Raw genomic sequence first — 20,192 nt, 5'->3', positions numbered from 1 at the left:
CTAAGGAAGCTGGACTGGAATTCCAGGACACTAACTCAGACACTCCGCTCCTGCTGTGCAGAGTGCCAGAGTATTCGGAGAGAACTGAGCCTGGTTCACTGGGATCAACCTCTGCAAACAGATGCAGAGAGGTCACTGTAAGTTATCACGCACTGAGGAAACAGGCGTTAACTCGTAATTACCTGTTCTGATCCGAGTTACCTGGTCTTCACCTCTGAGCAACTGGAACCCAGCGTACAATTAACTCTCCACACTGAAGCTCATCCATCAAAACAGGAGCCAGATCAGAGGCAGGTAAGTCACCTAATGGATGCAAAACAAAACACCTCCTACTCCATCAGCAAGGGCATCAACTGGCCGGGGGGGGGGGGGGGACCTTCTCAGAAGTTTGTCAAAAAGCCCCCAGTTTAAGAAATAAATTCACTGGTGCCGTAGATATAAGGGCCAGCCCAGCCTCCGGAGTCTACATCTATTTAGGTTCACAGGGAGTTTTACCCAAACACATTTACTGGCCAATGTAGGGATCACTGGCTTCTCCCAGTGTTCAAGTCCCCTTCCACCCCCCCCTTCAACCCCTTTCAGAAATTAGAAAAGAGACAAGTCTCTAAACTACTAATGAAATCTTAACCCTACCTGAGTCAGAATAAACCACTGAAATGAAGGTGCAAGAGGGCAGCTTAAGAACCTCCTGGCTGGAGCATCTACGGCCCAGCGTCAAGACACCAAGTCCAAAAACCTGTGACCTCGGCCAAAGCCCACGGCCCAGCGTCAAGACACCAAGTCCAAACACCTGTGACCTCGGCCAAAGCCTACGGCCCAGCGTCAAGACACCAAGTCCAAACACCTGTGACCTCGGCCAAAGCCTACGGCCCAGCACCAAGACACCAAGTCCAAAAACCTGTGACCTCGGCCACAGCCTACGGCCCAGCGTCAACACACCAAGTCCAAACACCTGTGACCTCGGCCACAGCCAAATTCTGTGTCTGTGTGCATTATTATTATTTTGAGACCCACTATCAATTCTCTATTCCTTTGAGCTACTCTACAGTACAAAGGGTGGAGTCTATTGTCTGCCTCACTCTGGCTGTGCACTCTTAGTCACTTGTTTGCTAACAAGGAGAAGACTTCCTATTTACATTCAGGTCAGAACTCAGTAATTCAGCAGCAGGCTTTCTCCCACCCCCTCCACGACCCTCCACGACTGCCCAGGAAGCTATTCAAGTTCTCACAACCCATCTACCCACGCTACTCAAGTATTAGCACCTACAACAGGTGACAAGTCCTCAATTTCTGATCCCGTTTTCCCAAACAGTAAAAAGGTGTGTTATTCAGCATTTCTTTTTTTTTTTAATAATAATTACATATAAGGCTTTTTAAAAATATTTTTATTTTATGTATTCATTTTTAGAGAGGAGAGAGAGAGACAGAGAGAGAGAGGAGAGAGAGACAGAGAGAGAGAAGGGGGGAGGAGCTGGAAGCATCAACTCCCATATGTGCCTTGACTAGGCAAGCCCAGGGTTTTGAACCAGCGACCTCAGCATTTCCAGGTCGATGCTTTATCCACTGCGCCACCACAGGTCAGGCATTATTCAGCATTTCTAACTGACTTGACTACAAATAAACTGATATCTAAGTCTTTCAACGGTCTGGCTCAAAGAACCAATTCACTCAGAGAACAGACCAGTCACTGCGGTGGGGTTCAGAGGGAAACGGCACCTTCTTTGTCTTCGCCCACTTAGCACGGCTCAAGGTGGCCAAGCAGAGGAGGGGCACGATCAGGCCTTCCAAGTGCCCAATCTGGTCAGGGGGAGGCTGAACGTAGCTGACGGGGGGAGATGAACGGCCCCAATAAAAGGCAAAAGTCAAGTGCATCCCCTGGTTACACGCCAGTCCAAAGATGCAGACATTGCGGGGGGATTTATCTAACGTAATCCACTGCGTGAACTTCTAGCACCAGCTCACATCTCAGCGGAGTGTCCTCAGTCATCAACCAGACCAGACACGAGGAGAGACATCGCAACATGAAACGTGCCTCCCTCCTAAAACCAGCTTCACGCTTAGACCTCGACGGTCGCTTTTACAGACAGACGGGCAGATGATTAGCAGCTGCCTTACCCGGACACCCAAGCTCACACACCGCTGGCAGAAAGGGGACCCCGTGTACCGAAACACAGGCAGAAGACAAAAACTGAAAGAAGAAAGGTGTGCTCCCCACGAACATCTGCTGGACTGTGAACACAACAGCGTGGGCCGGCTCTGCCAGCACACCACCCAGGTGACCACAGCCGCCTCCTCGCCCACTCCTCGCCCACTCTCGGCAGGCTGACGTCTGTTATTACAACAGCCCGTCAGTACCTACAACACAAACAGTAAGAAGACTGGAGGAGAAATAAGAAACATCACTCTCTCCGTTCCTCCTCCTTCTTGTTCTTACCTGCCCACCTATTCTGAGCCTAGCCCCCAGCTCTCCCACCTGGGGGAGGTTCTGTTCTTCTCCCCTCTGCTCGCTGGGCTCTGGTTTTTCCTGCGGCCCCTTCCCTGTCTCCCCCAAACCTCCACACCTCTCTTCCCAGGCCCCACAACTTGCCCAAGTCACGCCAGCCAGTTTCTGCACTTGCTGCTACCGAGTCCCACAACCCAGACGACTCCTCCTCTCCTGTCTCTGCAGTGCTGCCTACAACTTCTAGTTAAAGCTCAACTTAAGTGTCACCACCTCAGAAAGGTGCTCCTTGACTGCATCCCAATCTCTTCCTATCACATCACCCGAGTTCTTTGGTACTCATCAAAATCTGATTTATTTACTGTGCCCCCTCCTCGAAAGTGGACACGAGGCTTGGCATCATCTTTGTACACTCAGTGTCAGAAACATGGCTAAGCACTTAGCAGCCATTCAAAACATGCTTGTTGAGGCTCTGGCCGGATGGCTCAGCGGTAGAGGGTCGGCTCAGCGTGTGGAAGTTCCAGGTTCGATTCCCGGCCAGAGCACACAGAAGAGGCGCCCATCTGCTTCTCCACCCCTCCCCCTCTTCTTTCTCTCTGTCTCTCTCTTCCCCTCCCGCAGCCAAGGCTCCATTGGAGCAAGTTGTCCCAGGTGCTGAGGATGGCTCTGTGGCCTCTGCCTCAGGCACTAGAATGGCTCTGGTTGCAGCAGAGCAACGCCCCAGATGGGCAGAGCATCACCCCCTGGTGGGCATGCCGGGTGGATCCTGGTCCAGTGCATGCAGGAGTCTGTTTGCTTGCCTCCCTGCTTCTCAGTTGAGAAAAATTCCAAAAAAAAAAAAAAAAAATGCTTGTTGAATGAATGAATTTTGGACCTTTTCTTCAATGGTTCCAAAGTAATTACAGTGAGAGCAGCAGTCATTCTTTTCTTTTGTGACATTTCTGTGGAACACCTAAGTATGCTGTTAAAGCATTCTATTGCTTCTACAACTAAAGCATCCTATTGTTTTATCAGAACCTGATGAGTAGGACGGAACCATTATGACAATTCTCCCAGCAATACGCATGTACACCCAGCTGCAGAGACCCAAGGGTTATGCACTCTTTTTCACCAAAGGATCGCCAAAATGAGATATTATCTCTTAAAAGTTCTTCAGAAAGCAGAGTTCCAGATTCAACAGAGGATTTCCAAAGGAAAGTATCAACAAGGAAACGGGAGTCGTCACACTTCACTGTGAAACCCCTGTGGCAGGCTGGAGGACCACACCCCTTGGGGATTCTTCTTAAAGCAACACCACATCAATAAAGAGACCTTTCCAATCATTCCTTGCTTTCTTCAAATACTTTCTTACACATCTGTTATTCGTTTGTATTCTTCCTTAAAACAAAACTAAACAGATGACACTTTCTCATCCAAAACCAACCTGTACAACAAGAATCAGCCAAATAAGACGGAAATTAGCACAAGCCGAATGTACCACTGAAGACTTGTGTGCCAGACACACAAATGAAAAAGATAAAAGAGCTATTATTGTCCAACTGTAGAAACAAACAAACAAAAAAGTAATACGGGGTTTTCTGTTCTCTGTAAAGTGCACCGTGAAGTGTGGGTGGAGAAGAAACAGAAATCCATTATTTAGCCATTTAGAAAGAAGTTGACACCGTGTCACTGAAAAAGTATTTCATCCCAGAGACTTAGGCTCCTGGGCTGGGAGGCCGGTCAGGAACCCCAGCAAGGGAGGGAGGGCGTTGGGATTCCCGGGTGCACAGGAGGGAAATCCGTTCATCTGAATCGGAAGCGCCCGGCACTGAGACACTGAGACGTACCCTCCCATGTGTCACATCGGCTGGACCCGAAAAGTCACTGAGACGTACCCTCCCATGTGTCACATCGGCTGGACCCGAAAAGTCACTGAGACGTACCCTCCCATGTGTCACATCGGCTGGACCCGAAAAGTCGTGCCAGGGCTGGCTGGCATTTCACATCTGGGGTGGAGACCGAACACCCCATTCCAAGGAGGTGACCGAGAGAGCAAGTATTACTTCCAAATCCAATCAAGGACCCCCCCCCCCCCCATTACCAGCTAACTGCAGAGACGACAGTGGAAACCAGGGCCGTGTTTGGGGGGGGGGAGAAGGAGAAGGAAGAGGAGGGGGCGGGGGGGGGGAGGGGCACCGGGAAAGAAACAAGACAGTGGTCACCCCGTCCCACTTCCGATCCGGGAGCCAGCGACGCCTCCGGGCCCCCCACGACCACCAACCAGCCCGGGCACAGAGGGGCACCGGGTCCGGCCAAGGAGCGGAGCCAGGCCTCCAGGTGGGAGCCCCTTTCATTCCGCGGCTGTTTAACATTCAAGTGGGGGGGCGAGGAGGGCGGAGGGAGCCGGAGCCTCGCACACGCCCCCCCACCGTCACCGCCGCCACCTCCACCCCCCGCCGGGGGGCTCCCACCTCGGGGCGCTCAGCGCCGGCGGCGCGGGTGAGGGGCGCGCGCCGGGGGCCGCGGGCAAGTTCTCGGGGCCCCGCGGCTGACACCCCACAGGCTCCCCCGCACCTCCTGTCCTTCCCGAGGGTCCCCCCGTCCAGGCCGGGCGCTGACGCCCACTCCTCCCCGTCCACCGCCACCCCCGTCCCCCTTTCTCCCGGGGACCCCCAGCCCGCGCCCCGGGGGCGCCCCGCGCTGCCCCTGCCCCCCCAAACTCACCCCCCACCCCCCAACTCACAGTTGCTCCAGAGGTTCTTCCAGTCCAACCCTTCCTGGAAACGACGGCGGCCCGGCGCGTCCAAACCACCTACCATCCCCGTTCGCGTTTCCCGGCCCCCGACCCCCGCCGCCGCCGCCGCCGCCGCCGCCGCCTCGGCCTCCACCACGGCCGCCGCCGCCTCCTCTTCATCAGCGGCCCGCCGGCCGCGGCCGCCCCGAAGCCCCGCCCCCTCCGCGGCCTCCCGCAGCATCACTTCCGGTAACCCCACCGGCCGCCGCCGGCTCCAGGAGGAAGAATGGAGTAGCCGGGCGGGGGAGGGAACGGCGTGGTGGGGGGGAGTGTTGCGTCACGACGTACGTGCGTCACGACGTCCGAAACCGCCGCCCACTGAAGGGCAAAGAGCGAGGGAGCCAGCCGGAGGCGCTGGGCTGAATCCTGGGCGGAGCTGGCAGAGGCGGGCAGGGCAGCCCCAGGGAGAAGGGAACGTAGGGAGCAGATGAAGTTGGCGATCGCCTGGGGTCCACGGAGGAAGGTGGGCTCGAGTGGGAGGTCGCAGAGGGAGGCTGGAGACGACGCCAGACCTGGGGACCGTTCTCCCACCGAGGTCCGTCCAGTGTGGATGGGAGGACCGTCCTGCCCGAGTTCCGTCGGCCGCGACTCGGCTCGGCTCCCCGGCGCCGCCTCTTCCCCGCAGCCCGCCGGGACTGACGTCGAGTGAGTGTGCGTGGGGTGAAGGCGCGGGGACTGCCGGCTGGGGCGGCTCCGCTGGGGCAGGCAAGGGCCGGAGAGGAGGGCGGCGTTGCTAGGAGACGCGCCTGTGTGACCCAGGCTGGCGAGGGCGGCTCGGGGTCAGCGCCTCTGGCCTCGGGAACCTGCCCCCTCCCGGCCAGGAACGGGAGGATCTGGGTGTGCAGCCCGTGCGAGACCACCCTGAGCCCTTCGGATCCCCGGATGCAGGTGCAGCTGGGGGGTTAGCGGGGACACCCGCAGGGGGGGCGAGAACGAGAACGAGAACGCCTGGCGGGGAAGGTTGACCCGAGCGGCGCCCCGTACCGGATACGGAGACGCTCTAGGACCGTGGGAGCCGGCGTCACAATCAGTCCCCTGCGGCCGCCGGTGGAGGCTCGGCTTCGTCTCTTTGTTGCGTTCCGGGAGAAAGTCCAAAAGGCCAGTCAGTAAGGAAAAGGTCAGCAAGTGAGAAATGCCCCCCACCCCCACCCCAAGACAGGGTAAGACCCGAGAAAAAGGAGCTGCAGAAGAAGGTTGTCATGGAAGAAAAGGCCAGGCGGGCCCGCGGCTGGAAGAGAAGGAACAGAGAGGGGCCAGGAGGAGGGCGTCTGGGACGGGAGGTGGCCCCCCGGGCCACCAAGCAGAGCCTTTCAGCCCCCCGGGGAGTGTTTGGCTGTTCTGTTCCCGGACGGTGTTAAGAAAGGGGACAGGATGTGACTTACTTTAAAAATAATAATAAAATGACGGCTGGTTGCTGGATAGGGAAGGGTGCGTGTAAAGTGGCGGACCTGTTTGGAGGCCGCGTTGTGGGTGCACTGGAAGGCCTGGCAGACCCCCCTGCAGGTGAGGTCCACCCCTGAAACGAGCGAGGACGGAAAAGGGGCCCCCTCGGCTCTGCAGTTACTAATGGGAGGTCATCGGTTGCTGGAGGAATAAATATGGGGCCCAAGCCATTCGATCTCGAGGAAGGAAGACCTCCTGGGAGAGAAAAGGCACTTCCTCTCAACAGGCTGCTGCTTCCTAGGGACAGAGACCAATGTAAACCGAAGGGAAAGAGCTTTTTAAATTTTCTTTAATAGCTGGCTGATTTTGTCTCTAAGAATCACAAGCTTTCTGCAGCATGAGATAATGTTTATTCAGCAGACGTTTATTTGTTGACTACCGATAATGCACTTTGCTGGGTGCTGGGAATTCAGCACCATAGGAGGTGGTTGTGGTTGCTGTCTCTGTAAAGGTTAGAGTCGGTGGGGAAGGCGGGCGTTAACGAGCTATTTCTTGAGTGGTCAGTGCTACAAAGAAGTAAAAGGGCCAAGGGACGGATGAACAGAGAGATGTGGTCTCGTGCGCAGGATGAGGCGGAGGAGTGAGGGCATGCGGATCACCTAGGCATCATGTTTCAGTGACAACTGAAGGGTGTCAGGAGTTGGTCGGGTGCATGGGAGCAGGCCAGGGGAGAACCTTCTGGAAAGAGAGGTATATTCCTCTAAGTATGAAGGAACATGATTTCCTCAGAGAACTGAAAGATCCCAATAAGGATAGAACAAAAGAAACCTTTTTTTTCAAACCCTTGCCTTTTTGCCCAAGAATGGTAAGGAAGTGGTAGGCCAGACTTGTAAATCGTACGCCGCGGGGAGAAACGCTTTAGCCCTCTCTGCGAATTGTCAACACTCAAACTCCATTTCTTTAACATGACCCTTTCTCCTTCCTGTCTGTCCACGCCTTAATTATTAAGAGGTTTGGACATCAAAGTCCAGGTGGTATGAAACTGAAGAACAAAGCCTCAGGTCTGTTGGTTACAGAAAGCATTGAGATCAAGCTAAAGATAACATCTTGATTCTACTTGTTTCACCCCCACGCCCAGGATCAAAGCAGAAGGATCCTGTGGGCCACACCTTCATGAGACTGCGGGAACAATGCCGTGGGTGCCGTCGGGACCTGGTACAATGCTGACTGCTCCCTCCTGAGTCCCCTTCACACAACCCACAACCCCATCCGTTGTCCTCATGATGGTTGACTTTTCCCTGTGGAACCCATTCCCTGGAAGCCATTAGAGAGCCCCAGGGCATTTAGCATTAATTTACCTGTGATTCTAGGCTTGGCACCACTTTCTCAATGAACCTCTGCTCTGCTATAAACTCCTGCTTTCATTTGCTTGGACTTTAGTGCCTTCAGGTGAATGGAGTCCTCTAGTCCGCTAACAGATTTAAGTTTTCTGGGTCAACTGATGTTGGAGAGAGAGACAGGATTGGTTTTCCAAACTCTTCAATGAAAGTGTTTTTGAAAATAGCCCTAGTAAGTACCAGTTACTAGTTCTGCTTGTTACTTTGGGTACCCTAATTACAGGGCTCCTGTATCAGAGTCCAGTGTGTGATTCGTTACAGTTTGAAGCTCAGGTTCTCGGGAATAGAAGGAACCCAGTGAAGACTTAGCAGGAGGTCGCTGTTTTCAGACGCCAGACCTTGGACCTTCACTGTCCTCCAAGGCCGCTCCTCGGGGAAGGACAGGGAATTGAGGCCGTCACTAACAGAAGTTAGTTACAGACTCCCTGCCTCTCAGGAGCTGACTCACAGATTTTCATATGAAACCATAAAATTTTAGGGAGACCAGAAACTAGGAAACCTTTTTCCTTAACAGGAAAGGTGTCATCATCTCATCTTGGTTTTTATTAACAATTAGCCATAAAGCATGGTGATCTTGGGGATCTTTTGTTGTTTTTAGAGAGAGCTACAGGGACAGACAGACAGAAAGGGAGATAGAAGAGAAGCATCAATTGTTGCAGCACCTTCGTTCATTGATTGCTTTCTCATATGTGCCTTGATGGGGGTTACAGCAGAGCCAGTGACCTCTTGCTTAAGCCAATGACCTTTGGGCTCAAGCCAGCAACCATGGGATCATGTCTATGATCCCACCATCAAGCTGGTGAGCCCGTGCTCAAGCCAGTGTCCTTGGGGTTTCGAACCTGGGTCCTCAGCATCTCAGGTCAACATTCTATCCACTGCGCCACCACCTGGTCAGGCGATGTTCTTGTTTGTCGTGAATTCCTTTTAAGCCTTCTCTCTGAAGCATTGTCGACATCAGAGTTGGTGCTGAATATAACTTTAGTCCTGTAAACTTTTGAATTGGGTGAAGTAGTGCTTTCAAGATTTTCCTCAAATGTTTAAGCCTTGATTCATATACCTCATTGCTCAAGAAAAGTCACTGGGGCCAGGGATCAATCAGTAGGACAGACCCACATCTGAGAGAAATGCTCTGTACAGTGAATTCCTTGCAGGTACTTGGAACTTCTGGGTAAACACACCTCTTGCCAGTTCCCATCTACGTTCTTGAGCTGCCACCGTCTCGTAAACTCGGTGCTGCCCTCAAGCCTGCAGTCTTCTTGGGCTACCCCTCCCACCTGGCTGTTCCCGAGGGGCAGTGAGCAGCCTACGTCTGGTCCTGGGGAGCCCGTGCAAGGACAGTCGAGGACGCGGGGTGAGGCGTCCAGTGTCTGGCCCTGCTGCTTCCTCTCCAGATGTCCTCCCGTCTTCCCAGCTGCCTGTCTGCTGAGGGCAGGGCAGGGCTCCTACTCCTAAGTCTGACTATAATCAGAGTCCTCTGGTGGGGGGACATTTCTTTCCCCTCTTTCCTGAACTTAAATTCAAGAGGAAAGAAATAGGCTAAAGTGTTCGCCCAGGTAAAAGAAAAAGGAAACTCCGACTGTCCTCAGGAGGAGAGCACACATGGGTGTGTTGTACAGTGGACTAGGCTGCAGCAAGTGAGGATGTGCGAGCTGGAGCCACATAGGAGAGTGGGGGAATCTTACAAATGTGGGCAAAAAGGACGTAATTCTTTACATATGTGTATATACATGTATGTGTATATGTGTGTGTATATATGCATATATATATATGGAGTTTTTAAACTTGTTAAGCAATGTGGTTTAATGTTAAATGTAAAGATATGTGTTAGAAAGGAAAATACTAGATAGTGTTTCCTTATAGGAGAGAAGAAGGGGAATTTGATCTGGAAGAGGCACCTAGAGTTCCAGCTGTGGATACATTTGTTCTTTAGGCTTCATTGTGAATATATGGCTATTCCTCTGTATCAGTTTGTGTATCTGAAATACTTCATAATAAAACACAACAGGAATTTAATATTTAAAATTAGCGTTAGGAAATGCGTTTAGGTTGGATCTTAGCTAAGGTCTGAACGTAAAACATTGATGTTTCAGAGTAAAGACCTGGGGGTAGGGGCCCATAAGGTCTCCCGTCATCGTAACCATGTCCAGTTACACCGACTACAGTTCCTGTGTGGCGAGGAACTGGACCAGCAGTTTTGAGACACATTTTCAACAAGGTCATGATGAACCTTGTGCTGAGGCTGCTGACACATTCTGTTTGGTCTTTCATGGTGCATTTTCAAAAGTAACGAATTAGAGATTTGAGATTTCCTATTTTAAAAATCCGATGGCCAACGGTGAGGCTCTCCGGAAACCCGGCATCCCTGGGTCCTCCTCTGTATGTGGCGGCAGCCGGCTGGGGCTGAGGGACAACTACCCCCGGCTGTCCTCTACAGCAGTCCTCCCTGCCCGGCCGGCCCTGGCGGAGCCTGACGTTGCAACCTCTGCTTGAAAGCCACGTATTCACGATGTGCCTTCTCGGCACGGGTCTGGGTGGCGTCTTGGCAGAGCTCACACCGGCAGCGTCATTCCTCAGACCCTCGGGGAAGCACGCACTGGTGCAGAGAACAGGGTATTTGCTTTTGCCGTGTTTGTAACAACGGCTGTCGTGGCCAACAGTGTGGGGGCGGCCCTCACAGGCGATGGTGCATGGCCCGTGGCTCCATGTGGCACTGCTCCCAAATGGGTCCAGAAAGAGCAGTTCTTTTTAATCTGATTAAAGGGCTTGACTTTTTTTTTCTTAATGTCCTTCTGCCTAGCTAGCTGCCCGCCGTCCTGCTGGGTTTTCACGCAGCTCTCCCCTCTTGTTTCGAGGGTCAGGATGAGCACAGCAACGCGTGGGGAAGTCCTCGGCCTCTACCGCCGCATCTTCAGGCTGGCGCGGGGGTGGCAGGCGGCCTCGGGACAGGCGGCCGACACCGTCAGAGAGAAGCAGTACATCCTGACCGAAGCCCGGACGCTGTTCCAGAAAAACAAGCATGTAAGTGGCTCTGCTGGGGCCCCCCTGCCTCTGCCGGAGGCCCCCCTGCCTCTGCCGGAGGCCCCCCTGCCTCTGCCGGAGGCCCCCCTGCCTCTGCCCCGCCCCCCCCGGGGAGCAGCTCCTGTGTCCGAGTCCTCTCTGTCCCGAAGGGGAGAGGACCGATGAGCCGTCCCGGCCGCAGAGGGTGGGCAGACGGGGCCCAAGCGGCAGCCCGGTCAGCCTGCCCGGCCTGGAAGCAGAGCCCGGCCCGGGCCTCTGTCCACACTCATTCCAGGTCTCAGTCCGGCTGTTAAGTAGCTCTGCGTTCTCAGAAGACCCCGGGCCCGGGGACCAGGTTGGGCCAGGGGACATTTTCGGGCGGGACTGTTCCTCACACACTGTCTGTGTGGACACCTCCCACAGGAGGGGTGCAGTTAGTGTTTTGTTCTGGTTTCTTTTTTCAATTCACAAACCACGGAAAGCCAGTATTCGGAGAGAGAGGACTAGGGTTGAGACACAGGGTTCCCTGCATAGCTTAGCTCTGAACTCCAGCCTCTCTGGGTAGCGTTACTGAGATTGCCTGCTGGGACCACAGAAGTGGGTAAAATAGTGCTCCTGTGACCTGGTTTAATGGAAACGCACAACCTGGACAGACCAAGGAGCCAAAGACCATTTCTAAGAGGCTCGATCTGCCTCGTTCCGATCACCGCTGAGCACTGCCTGGCCCACTGCCTGGCACAGCACGGAGGAGGCGCCCGGCTCCCGGCCTCGCCTCCACAGGGGTCTCGCGGACTCGGGGCTGTTGCTGTCCCCTCGTGGAACTTCCCGACACCTCTGTCTCTATTTTTGCCTCTCTGACCCGTCTCTGTCTCCCTTTGGCCCTGTCTTCTCTGCACATTCAGCCACCAGCCGGAGGGATGGGCTCTGACTTCTCTGAATATAGGGGTTGATTAGGGACCAGTGCCTTCTCTGTAGTCGATGGGTCAGAGTGGTGCTGCCCTCAGGGCCAAGGCAGGGACCATGGCCTCACGGCGTCCACTCAGCCTGGCGCTGGGGATGTCACAGCTGCATGTGCCCGGTCAGCCCCTGCAGGCTCACTCACCCGAGGACTGCACAGGACACTGTGGGTTCCTTATGGCAGAGTAATCAATCATTCACCTGCCGCTGCTCACATGGGCCCAGTGTGGTGTGAGACGGCACCTGTGTGCCCGTGACAGCACATGAGTAAGATTCTGTTTTGTTGAGGGCAGTACATGGGCTTTCCATGCTAACCTGTGTGCTTGTTTTTCCACGTTAGAAAGAAAATACAGCCTCAGGTAGTTTCACAAATGCTGTGCTTAGGAGGGTCCGTTCAAAGACAGAGCTCAAGGCAGTGTGTCGATACGGCAGAATCACACAGGCATCCTCCAAACAACGGGATCTGGAGAACTCGGACCCAGACGCGTTCAGATGGACAGGTGGAGCCCAGGAGGCCCTGAGCCCCCTGACCATCGCCGTGTCAGGGGCTCTCTTGACCCCCACCCCTTAGGCAGGCAGACACGAACTATTTTCTTGTAACATAACTTGCTTTCAGAGCTTGATCGGAATTCAGAGGTAGCTCCTGGATTGCTCGAATCCTAAGAGGCAAACGGGAAGGAAGGTGGACATGTCGCAAGGTGGCTGTCAAAGCAGCACAGAGGTTAGGAGACGGAGCCAGCAGGGGCTCTGTGCCCAGCGAGCTCTCCTCTGCTCCAGGGGGTGCCACCGGGTACCAGCAACCTCGGCCTCCCCGTGGGCGACACCGGGGCTGGGGGGGTCCCAGCCCGGCTGCTGGAGGCCACTTGCAGACCTTGAGCAGAGCCACGTGGTGACTCACTCGGCACCCTCAGTAAGAGAGGCTCTCCCCCTTGACGACCTCACAGCTTCCTGTTTCTCAGAATGAACTTGTCATTCTTCTACTTGAAACGGGACTACCGCAAGGCCTCAAGATGCGAGATGAATCATTCTGCAGTGTCTCGCCCGGGGGTGTCTAGACGGCACTTCCTGACACTGGGGTCAAGTCTGATCCACGTGGGGATGATGTGAAGAAGACTGACCGTCTGTGTTTGGGAATCTACTTGATAGCTTGCTCGTAGGAATTTCAAGTGGTTCAGCCTCTTAGAGCACTGATTGTCCACCGGGGTGCCACGAGGATTTTTAAAACATGCAATACCTGACTGTTCAGTTGGGGACACTGACCTCTTTTCCCTGAGATTGTCAGATAAAAAAAATGACAATAGCCAACACCATCCCTGTCTGGTGTGAGTGAATCAAAATTATACCTATTTTTGGGGGTCAGACCAGCAAAAAGTATGTTTTCGAATTAAAAATGCATGAACATACACTCTTGGACCTGCAATTCTTTCTCTAGGACATTATCGTTTAGATATATTTGCATATGAGAAAAAAAAAAAGATTTAGAGGGATTCATAACAAGAGTTATTTATAATGACAAAGATTGGAATAACATAAATGCCCATGAGAAGGTGGGTTCGATTACAAGACGGCCTTAGGTTGGACTCGGGTGCAGCTGTTCAAGAGAACAGGACAGTTTTACCTGCGCAAATACGGAAGCAGCGTCACGTTCTTAGTGGAGGAAGCAAGGCTCATTCAGAACAAGGGGGGATGTCATTTGTGAGAGAAGAGAAACCTGAGTGTCTTCATGTGCGCTGGTGTCCACGGAGACTGCGGGGGGGGCACCGAGTGTCTTCATGTACGCTGGTGTCCACGGAGACTGCGGGGGGGGCACCGAGTGTCTTCATGTACGCTGGTGTCCACGGAGACTGCGGGGGGGGGCACCGAGTGTCTTCATGTACGCTGGTGTCCACGGAGACTGCGGGGGGGCACCGAGTGTCTTCATGTACGCTGGTGTCCTCAGAGACTTGGGGGGGCACCGAGTGTCTTCATGTACGCTGGTGTCCACGGAGACTGCGGGGGGGCACCGAGTGTCTTCATGTGCGCTGGTGTCCACGGAGACTGCGGGGGGGGGCACCGAGTGTCTTCATGTGCGCTGGTGTCCACGGAGACTGCGGGGGGGGGGCACCGAGTGTCTTCATGTACACTGGTGTCCACGGAGACTGCGGGGGGGGCACCGAGTGTCTTCATGTGCGCTGGTGTCCACGGAGACTGCGGGGGGGGGCACCGAGTGTCTTCATGTACGCTGGTGTCCTCAGAGACTTGGGGGGGCACCGAGTGTCTTCATGTACACTGGTGTCCACGGAGACTGCGGGGAGGGGGCACCGAGTGTCTTCATGTGCGCTGGTGTCCACGGAGACTGCCACCGGAGAGCCAACAAGAATCTGCTCCTCGTTGTGTCCTGAGCGGAGCCAAGAGGTGTAGGGTGAAGAGGGAATTTTTTTTTTTAAAGTTTAATCCACAGTAAATTTTACATTGAGTTGCTTTTGAGTTTTTGAATTATCCAAATTTTACTAATTTACAGGCTGGTGAATGGAAAACATTTCAGCACGCCTATACCTAGCCCGTTTCTCTCTCTTTCCAGCTCACGGACGCAGAGCTGATCAAGCAGTGTATCAGTGAGTGCACGGCCCGGATGGAGATCGGACTGCATTACCAGAACCCTTATCCGCGGCCGGTAAGCGGGACCCCGCTCAGCAGGTGGCCGGTACTCGTCCTGTCGGGTGTTGGCTGAGAAGTCTAGAGCTGCCATCAGAGGCAGGTTGGGAACCAGCTGCCCTCGCCTGCTGCCAGCTCGTCACAGCTGACCGCACGGTCAGTGAACGCCTGACTTCCACCCTGCAGCTCTCCCAGGGATGGAACAGAAAACCAGCTCACATTCACGGAGCTTTCTCTTTGTATGGAAAGAGGTCATTATCGCCTGACCAGGCGGTGGCGCAGTGGGTGGAGCGGAGGACCAGGAAGCAGAGGACCCAGGTTTGAAACCCCAAGGTCGCTGGCTTGAGTGTGGGATCATAGACATGACCCCATGGTCGCTGGCTTGAGCCCAAGGTCACTGGTTTGAGCAAGGGGTCACTCGCTGTGCTGCAGCCCCACCTTCCCCAGATCAAGGCACATATGAGAAAGCAGTCAATGAACTAAGGTGCCGCAACAAAAAACTGATGATTGATGCTTCTCGTCTCTCTCCCTTCCTGTCTGTCTCTATCTGTCCCTCTGTTTCTGTCTCGCTAAAAAAAGAGAGAAAATTTTCTTATTATATAAGACAAGGTTGTTATTTAAAAGAAAATTCAAACATTAAAGGAATGCTTAAGGTAGAAAGTGGAATTTGTCAAAAACCTGCCCCCTGGGGAAGTGACCCTCTATCACTTCGTTTCTTTTTTTATAAGTTTTTATTTATTTTAGAGAGAGGAGAAAGAGAGAGAGAGAGAGAGAAGGGGGGAGGAGCGGGAAGCATCAACTCCCATATGGGGCTTGACCAGGCAAGCCCCGGGTTTCGAACCGGCGACCTCAGCATTTCCAGGTCGATGCTTTATCCACTGCACCACCAAAGGTCAGGCTCACCTATCACTTTGGATTGACCATATGAAATTGCCAATTTTCCACCCTTGACCTAGGAAACGGCAGTTTTATATTATATTGGCTCAACCTAACAGTTTGATAATATATCCTTGTCTTTTCTTTTTTTCTTAACTCATATGCATACATTTTCTTTTTTCCTTTTAATTTTTTTTTTCACTGTGTGCTGCCTTAATTTTATTTGGTGTAAGTCCTCAACATTTTTAGGGTAGGGGAATACATTCTTGAATGTGAAAGAAGGAAGATTAATCTTCTATTCCAAAGTTTCCTTTTTCATTCTTAGCTGGAAAAAGTAAACTAATTAAATCATAACACTTTCAACCACGTATTTAACATACTGTCCCCCTAAAAACACATTCTAAATACCTATGTACAATGCACAAAGAATTTCTCCAGAACGTTCTTCAACAGAAATTAAAATAACCAGCCTTCAAAGAAGAATCGAGAAGACACATTGTTAAACTACTCTGGTTTCATTTATCAGGATTGTGATGTTATTAAAAAAATAAAATTGAAATAACTAGTGACATTTTCCAAACAGTAAGCTGTTTCCTGTCATCTCCATCAGATAATATCAAGAAATGACATAACTTCATCAGTCTTAATAGTCATATCTGCGAAGCTAAGGACTGTGTATAAATAGTTGCCTCGTGGAAAAAGAGGAAACATGAAATATCAAAATAGCCTGAATGCCACTCGTGACGCTCCAGTCTGTTCCCATTGCTAGTGAGTGTGTCCATCCACTGGCGTTCTTTCTTCAGGCCACGTCCTGCGGGCGTGACCCCTGCCGCCTGCGAGGATCCAGGCCACGTCCTGCGGGCGTGACCCCTGCCGCCTGCGAGGATCCAGGCCACGTCCTGCGGGCGTGACCCCTGCCGCCTGCGAGGATCCAGGCCACGTCCTGCGGGCGTGACCCATGCCGCCTGCGAGGATCCAGGCCACGTCCTGCGGGCGTGACCCCTGCCGCCTGCGAGGATCCAGGCCACGTCCTGAGGGCGTGACCCCTGCCGCCTGCGAGGATCCAGGCCACGTCCTGCGGGCGTGACCCCTGCCGCCTGCGAGGATCCAGGCCACGTCCTGCGGGCGTGACCCCTGCCGCCTGCGAGGATCCAGGCCACGTCCTGCGGGCGTGACCCCTGCCGCCTGCGAGGATCCAGGCCACGTCCTGCGGGCGTGACCCCTGCCGCCTGCGAGGATCCAGGCCACGTCCTGCGGGCGTGACCCCTGCCGCCTGTGAGGCTCTGTCACCTTCGCAGTTGACAGCACAGGAAAGATGTCGTGGGTGTTCCCCTCCAGCCCCTGGAGGCTCTGACCCGTCTGAGCATCCCAGATCCTCACTGTCGTCAGAGCTGCCGTGAGAAGACGGTGCCCTTGGGGCTGAAAGAAATCTGAAATCTCACCTCCATGACCTTCCAATTTAGCAAAGCATTTTCTTGTGACTGCGCTGCAGATTCTTGCTGTCTTATCAGCTGGGGCAGTTGCGCTGCAGATTCTTGCTGTCTTATCAGCTGGAGCAGTTGCGATGAGCTTTCCAGTGTAATCGAAACAGCTACTGTTCCGTCCTGATAGCCTGTCAACGCTGCCAGACACGTGCCACTCGTAGCACCCACAGCCCAGAAGCTCTGTCCACACAGCCCGGCTCTATCTTAGAGCAGCCCCAGTGCATACGGCACTGCTCATCTCAGCACCATGACCACTGACGGTCCCAGGGTTCCATACTACAGCTGTGTGGTCTAAAGACCCCGAGGTGACCCTGTCCCCTGAGGTGAAGGACAAGGGGACGGCTTCAGCGGAATGTCCGGTGAAAATGAGTGCCTCCTCTCCGTTCTCAGTGTCCCACAGTGGAGTGCTTCCTCTCCGTTCTCCGTGTCCCACAGGTGGCTCTGGTGCCCACACTTCCTGTAGCCACGACGTGCTGTGAGGGTTGAATGCTGAACACCCTGTCTCTGCTGTGACCCTGCAGGTGGTCACGTCCCCGTGTCTGCACGCCAGCGTGCGGGTCTCACCGAGGGCCCAGTGGCAGCTTTGTCACCATAAGGGTTGTTGAATGCTGTGGGCACACCACATTCCCGTGGCCATGCAGGGTGTGTGGTGGCTCCCAGACGCGCCGTCCCCGACTGCAGGTTTGGTGGTAAAGCAAGAGCCTGATCATTAAGTGCCACCTTTGGTCAGTGGTGGCACGTGTGCTCTGAGGACCTTGAAAAGGTGGCGCGTGATGGCCGAGCTGCCTGAGCAGACGTTTGATGCTGTCATCTCTGCATCAAACGTCTCGGGAGGTCTGATCATGAACAGTGAGGAGGCTCCGGCTCTGTCGATCCCACCAGGGCGAGGACGTCCGTGCTGGTCTGAGACCACGCAAGCCAGCGGGTTTGGCCTTCGATTCTCCCCTCGTCTCCTGTTCCAGCATAGTTCCTGGCAGTCTACATTTTCTAAAGTACCTGTGATCCTGGCGTACTGTTTGTTGCCTCCTTATTTCACTTCATAGTCCTTGATGGCGCTGCCTCCCTCTTTGATGTGGTTGCCTTGTGCCCGCTGTGGTGTCCGCCCTGGGACCCGCCCTGGGACCCGCCGTGGGACCCGCTCTGGGACCCGCTCTGGGACGCGCTCAGGGACCTGCTGTGGGACCCGCTCTGGGACCCGCTCTGGGACGCGCTCAGGGACCTGCTGTGGGACCCGCTCTGGGACCCGCTCTGGGACGCGCTCAGGGACCTGCTGTGGGACCTGCTCTGGGACCCGCTGTGGGACCCGCTCTGGGACCTGCTCTGGGACCCGCTGTGGGACCTGCTCTGGGACCTGCTCTGGGACCTGCTCTGGGACCCGCTCTGGGACCCGCTGTGGGACCTGCTCTGGGACCTGCTCTGGGACCCGCTGTGGGACCTGCTCTGGGACCTGCTCTGGGACCTGCTCTGGGACCTGCTCTGGGACCCGCTGTGGGACCTGCTCTGGGACCTGCTCTGGGACCTGCTGTGGGACCCGCTGTGGGGCCTGCTCTGGGACCCGCTCTGGGACGCGCTCAGGGACCTGCTCTGGGACCCACTCTGGGACGCGCTCAGGGACCTGCTGTGGGACCTGCTCTGGGACCCGCTGTGGGACCTGCTCTGGGACCCGCTCTGGGACCCGCTGTCATCTCACCGGTGCCCTCTGGGGGCACATAGGCTGGTCCCAGTTTGCTGCTGTGCACCCAGCATTTTTGTGCATGCGCTTTTTTCCTCACCTTTGCATTTTCATTTCACTGATTTGTGGCTGTTTCTTCCCTCCGTGCTCACAGCGCGGCACAGAGGAGCACAAGCTGCAGCGTGAGACAGACCTGGGTTCAAATCCCGCCTCCACCACAGAGAGTGTCATCTTGAGCAAGTTGTAACTTCTGAGGCTGTTTTCTCATCCGTCGCTGCTGCTCTCCTTCCTCACGAGAGGGTTGTGGAAGTGACGTGTGCAGGGCCGTCAGGATTGTAAATCTACGCCGTGGATAATTACATTATTATTATTATTTTTTATTCAGATTCACCTGCCTCCCATGGGGCTGGCCGCACCACGAGGCCGGGGACTTCGAGGCCAGGAGAAACTGAGGAGACTCTCCAAGCCGGTGTACCTGAAGTCCCATGATGAGGTTTCCTAATCCGGAGAACATCCCATTCCTCAGAACGATGGGCCGTCGGTGTTGAAGGTAAACCGGACGACAGAACCCTTCTTGGTTGGGGCGGAAATTCAAGCCTCTTCTAAAAATCCTCGCCACGTGTGGATGTTCGAGCGTGTCGGGCCTTGCTGCCTGGGTGGACGGATGACCCTGGTCTCGAGGTCACGGTCCTGGCGTCCCCCTGAAGTGTCATTTGGAAACAAGTGAGGTCTGGAGAAAGCTGAAGACAGACAGACACGCTTCTGGTGGCAGAGACCGTGGACAGACCTGCTCGCTGCTGCAGGGAGACTGCCCAGCTGCTGGGAGTCCTCACAGCTGCTATCGAACAATACACCTCCCTCAGAGTACCTTCTGGCTTTTTTTTTTAAGTTATAGATTTGCTTAAAATTGGGCTGCTTTTGTGTGTGTTTTGTTGTCTTTTGACCCTTCCAATTTCCAGATAAACACCCCTTAAAAAGTGCATCAGTTTGATTGAGCATGGTTTCTCGTGGGAATTTTAGGAGGCTATCCCTGCCTCTCGTACACACATACCCAGAAGCACGTCTCGGTTAAATGCCTATGTTTGCTCTACCTTAAAGCACATACACGGGCGTCACAGCATCTGCATATTTAATAGAATTGTAACTCGAACGGCTTACTTGAAATTCCTGCTACATCGTTATATGTACTTCGGCTTAACATAATTGAAACGTACAAGGGCAGAGCTGGCCTTCAGTGACATCAGAACAGAAGAGGGACAAGGAGAGATGGAAGCACACAGGGCTCACTCTCCCACGCGGGTGGGGTCAGGCGAGAGTCCCAGGCCAGCTGTCCCGGTCTCGCACTCCTTACCTCCGGAGGGCATGGGTGTCACCAGTAAATGCAAATCGCTATTGATTTGGGTCTTTGTATTGTTTTCCAAACTGGCTGCCTGACCACAGAGCAGCAGTTAACTTCCTGCCCATAACTACTTACTCCCTTGTCACACAGATACTCATTCAAAACGAACAGGGAGGCCTGGCCCGTTGGCTCAGTGGTAGAGCGTCGGCCTGGCTTGCGGAAGTCCCGGGTTCGATTCCC

General features: G+C 54.2%; 3 protein-coding genes and 1 pseudogene across 13 annotated transcripts in view; 1 reads left to right on the top strand and 3 right to left on the bottom strand.

Annotated features, from left to right (window-relative positions):
• The window catches only part of DCUN1D3 (defective in cullin neddylation 1 domain containing 3), a 35,740-nt gene extending 30,385 nt beyond the window's left edge, over positions 1 to 5,355 (bottom strand). The window contains exon 1 of the mRNA XM_066383475.1: positions 5,163 to 5,355. The gene's annotated coding sequence lies outside the window, so the exon portion shown is untranslated. The remainder of the gene's footprint in view (positions 1 to 5,162) is intronic.
• A 173-nt stretch (positions 5,356 to 5,528) lies between these two features.
• Positions 5,529 to 19,593, top strand: LYRM1 (LYR motif containing 1). 10 transcript variants are annotated; one of them, XM_066383479.1, is made up of 4 exons: positions 5,529 to 5,858; positions 10,852 to 11,011; positions 14,508 to 14,600; positions 18,999 to 19,593. In XM_066383479.1, the coding sequence occupies exons 1-4, from the start codon at positions 5,641 to 5,643 to the stop codon at positions 19,113 to 19,115; spliced, it is 588 nt and encodes a 195-aa protein (XP_066239576.1). In that variant the 5' UTR covers positions 5,529 to 5,640; the 3' UTR covers positions 19,116 to 19,593. The 10 variants fall into 10 exon arrangements, with proteins under 10 accessions (XP_066239576.1, XP_066239575.1, XP_066239574.1 ...); XM_066383478.1 differs by having other exon boundaries at positions 10,846 to 11,011; XM_066383477.1 differs by having other exon boundaries at positions 10,795 to 11,011.
• DNAH3 (dynein axonemal heavy chain 3) overlaps positions 14,252 to 20,192 on the bottom strand; it is a 208,317-nt gene continuing 202,376 nt past the window's right edge. For both annotated transcript variants that reach the window (XM_066383459.1, XM_066383458.1), the window contains exon 63: positions 14,252 to 14,324. The gene's annotated coding sequence lies outside the window, so the exon portion shown is untranslated. The remainder of the gene's footprint in view (positions 14,325 to 20,192) is intronic.
• LOC136403387 (dynein assembly factor with WD repeat domains 1-like) lies at positions 16,223 to 17,928 on the bottom strand (annotated as a pseudogene).

Source organism: Saccopteryx leptura, chromosome 4, assembly GCF_036850995.1.
Source record: "Saccopteryx leptura isolate mSacLep1 chromosome 4, mSacLep1_pri_phased_curated, whole genome shotgun sequence".
Lineage (NCBI taxonomy): Eukaryota > Metazoa > Chordata > Mammalia > Chiroptera > Emballonuridae > Saccopteryx > Saccopteryx leptura.
This window is presented reverse-complemented; position numbering and strand designations above follow the sequence as displayed.

Coding starts and splice junctions, on each gene's coding strand:
- LYRM1 (XM_066383477.1), top strand. CDS start 5,641: ATGAAGTTGGCGATCGCCTGGGGTCCACGGAGGAAGGTGGGCTCGAGT. Junction 11,012..14,507: donor TGTTCCAGAAAAACAAGCAT/GTAAGTGGCTCT, acceptor CTCTCTTTCCAG/CTCACGGACGCAGAGCTGAT. Junction 14,601..18,998: donor AGAACCCTTATCCGCGGCCG/GTAAGCGGGACC, acceptor TTTTTTATTCAG/ATTCACCTGCCTCCCATGGG.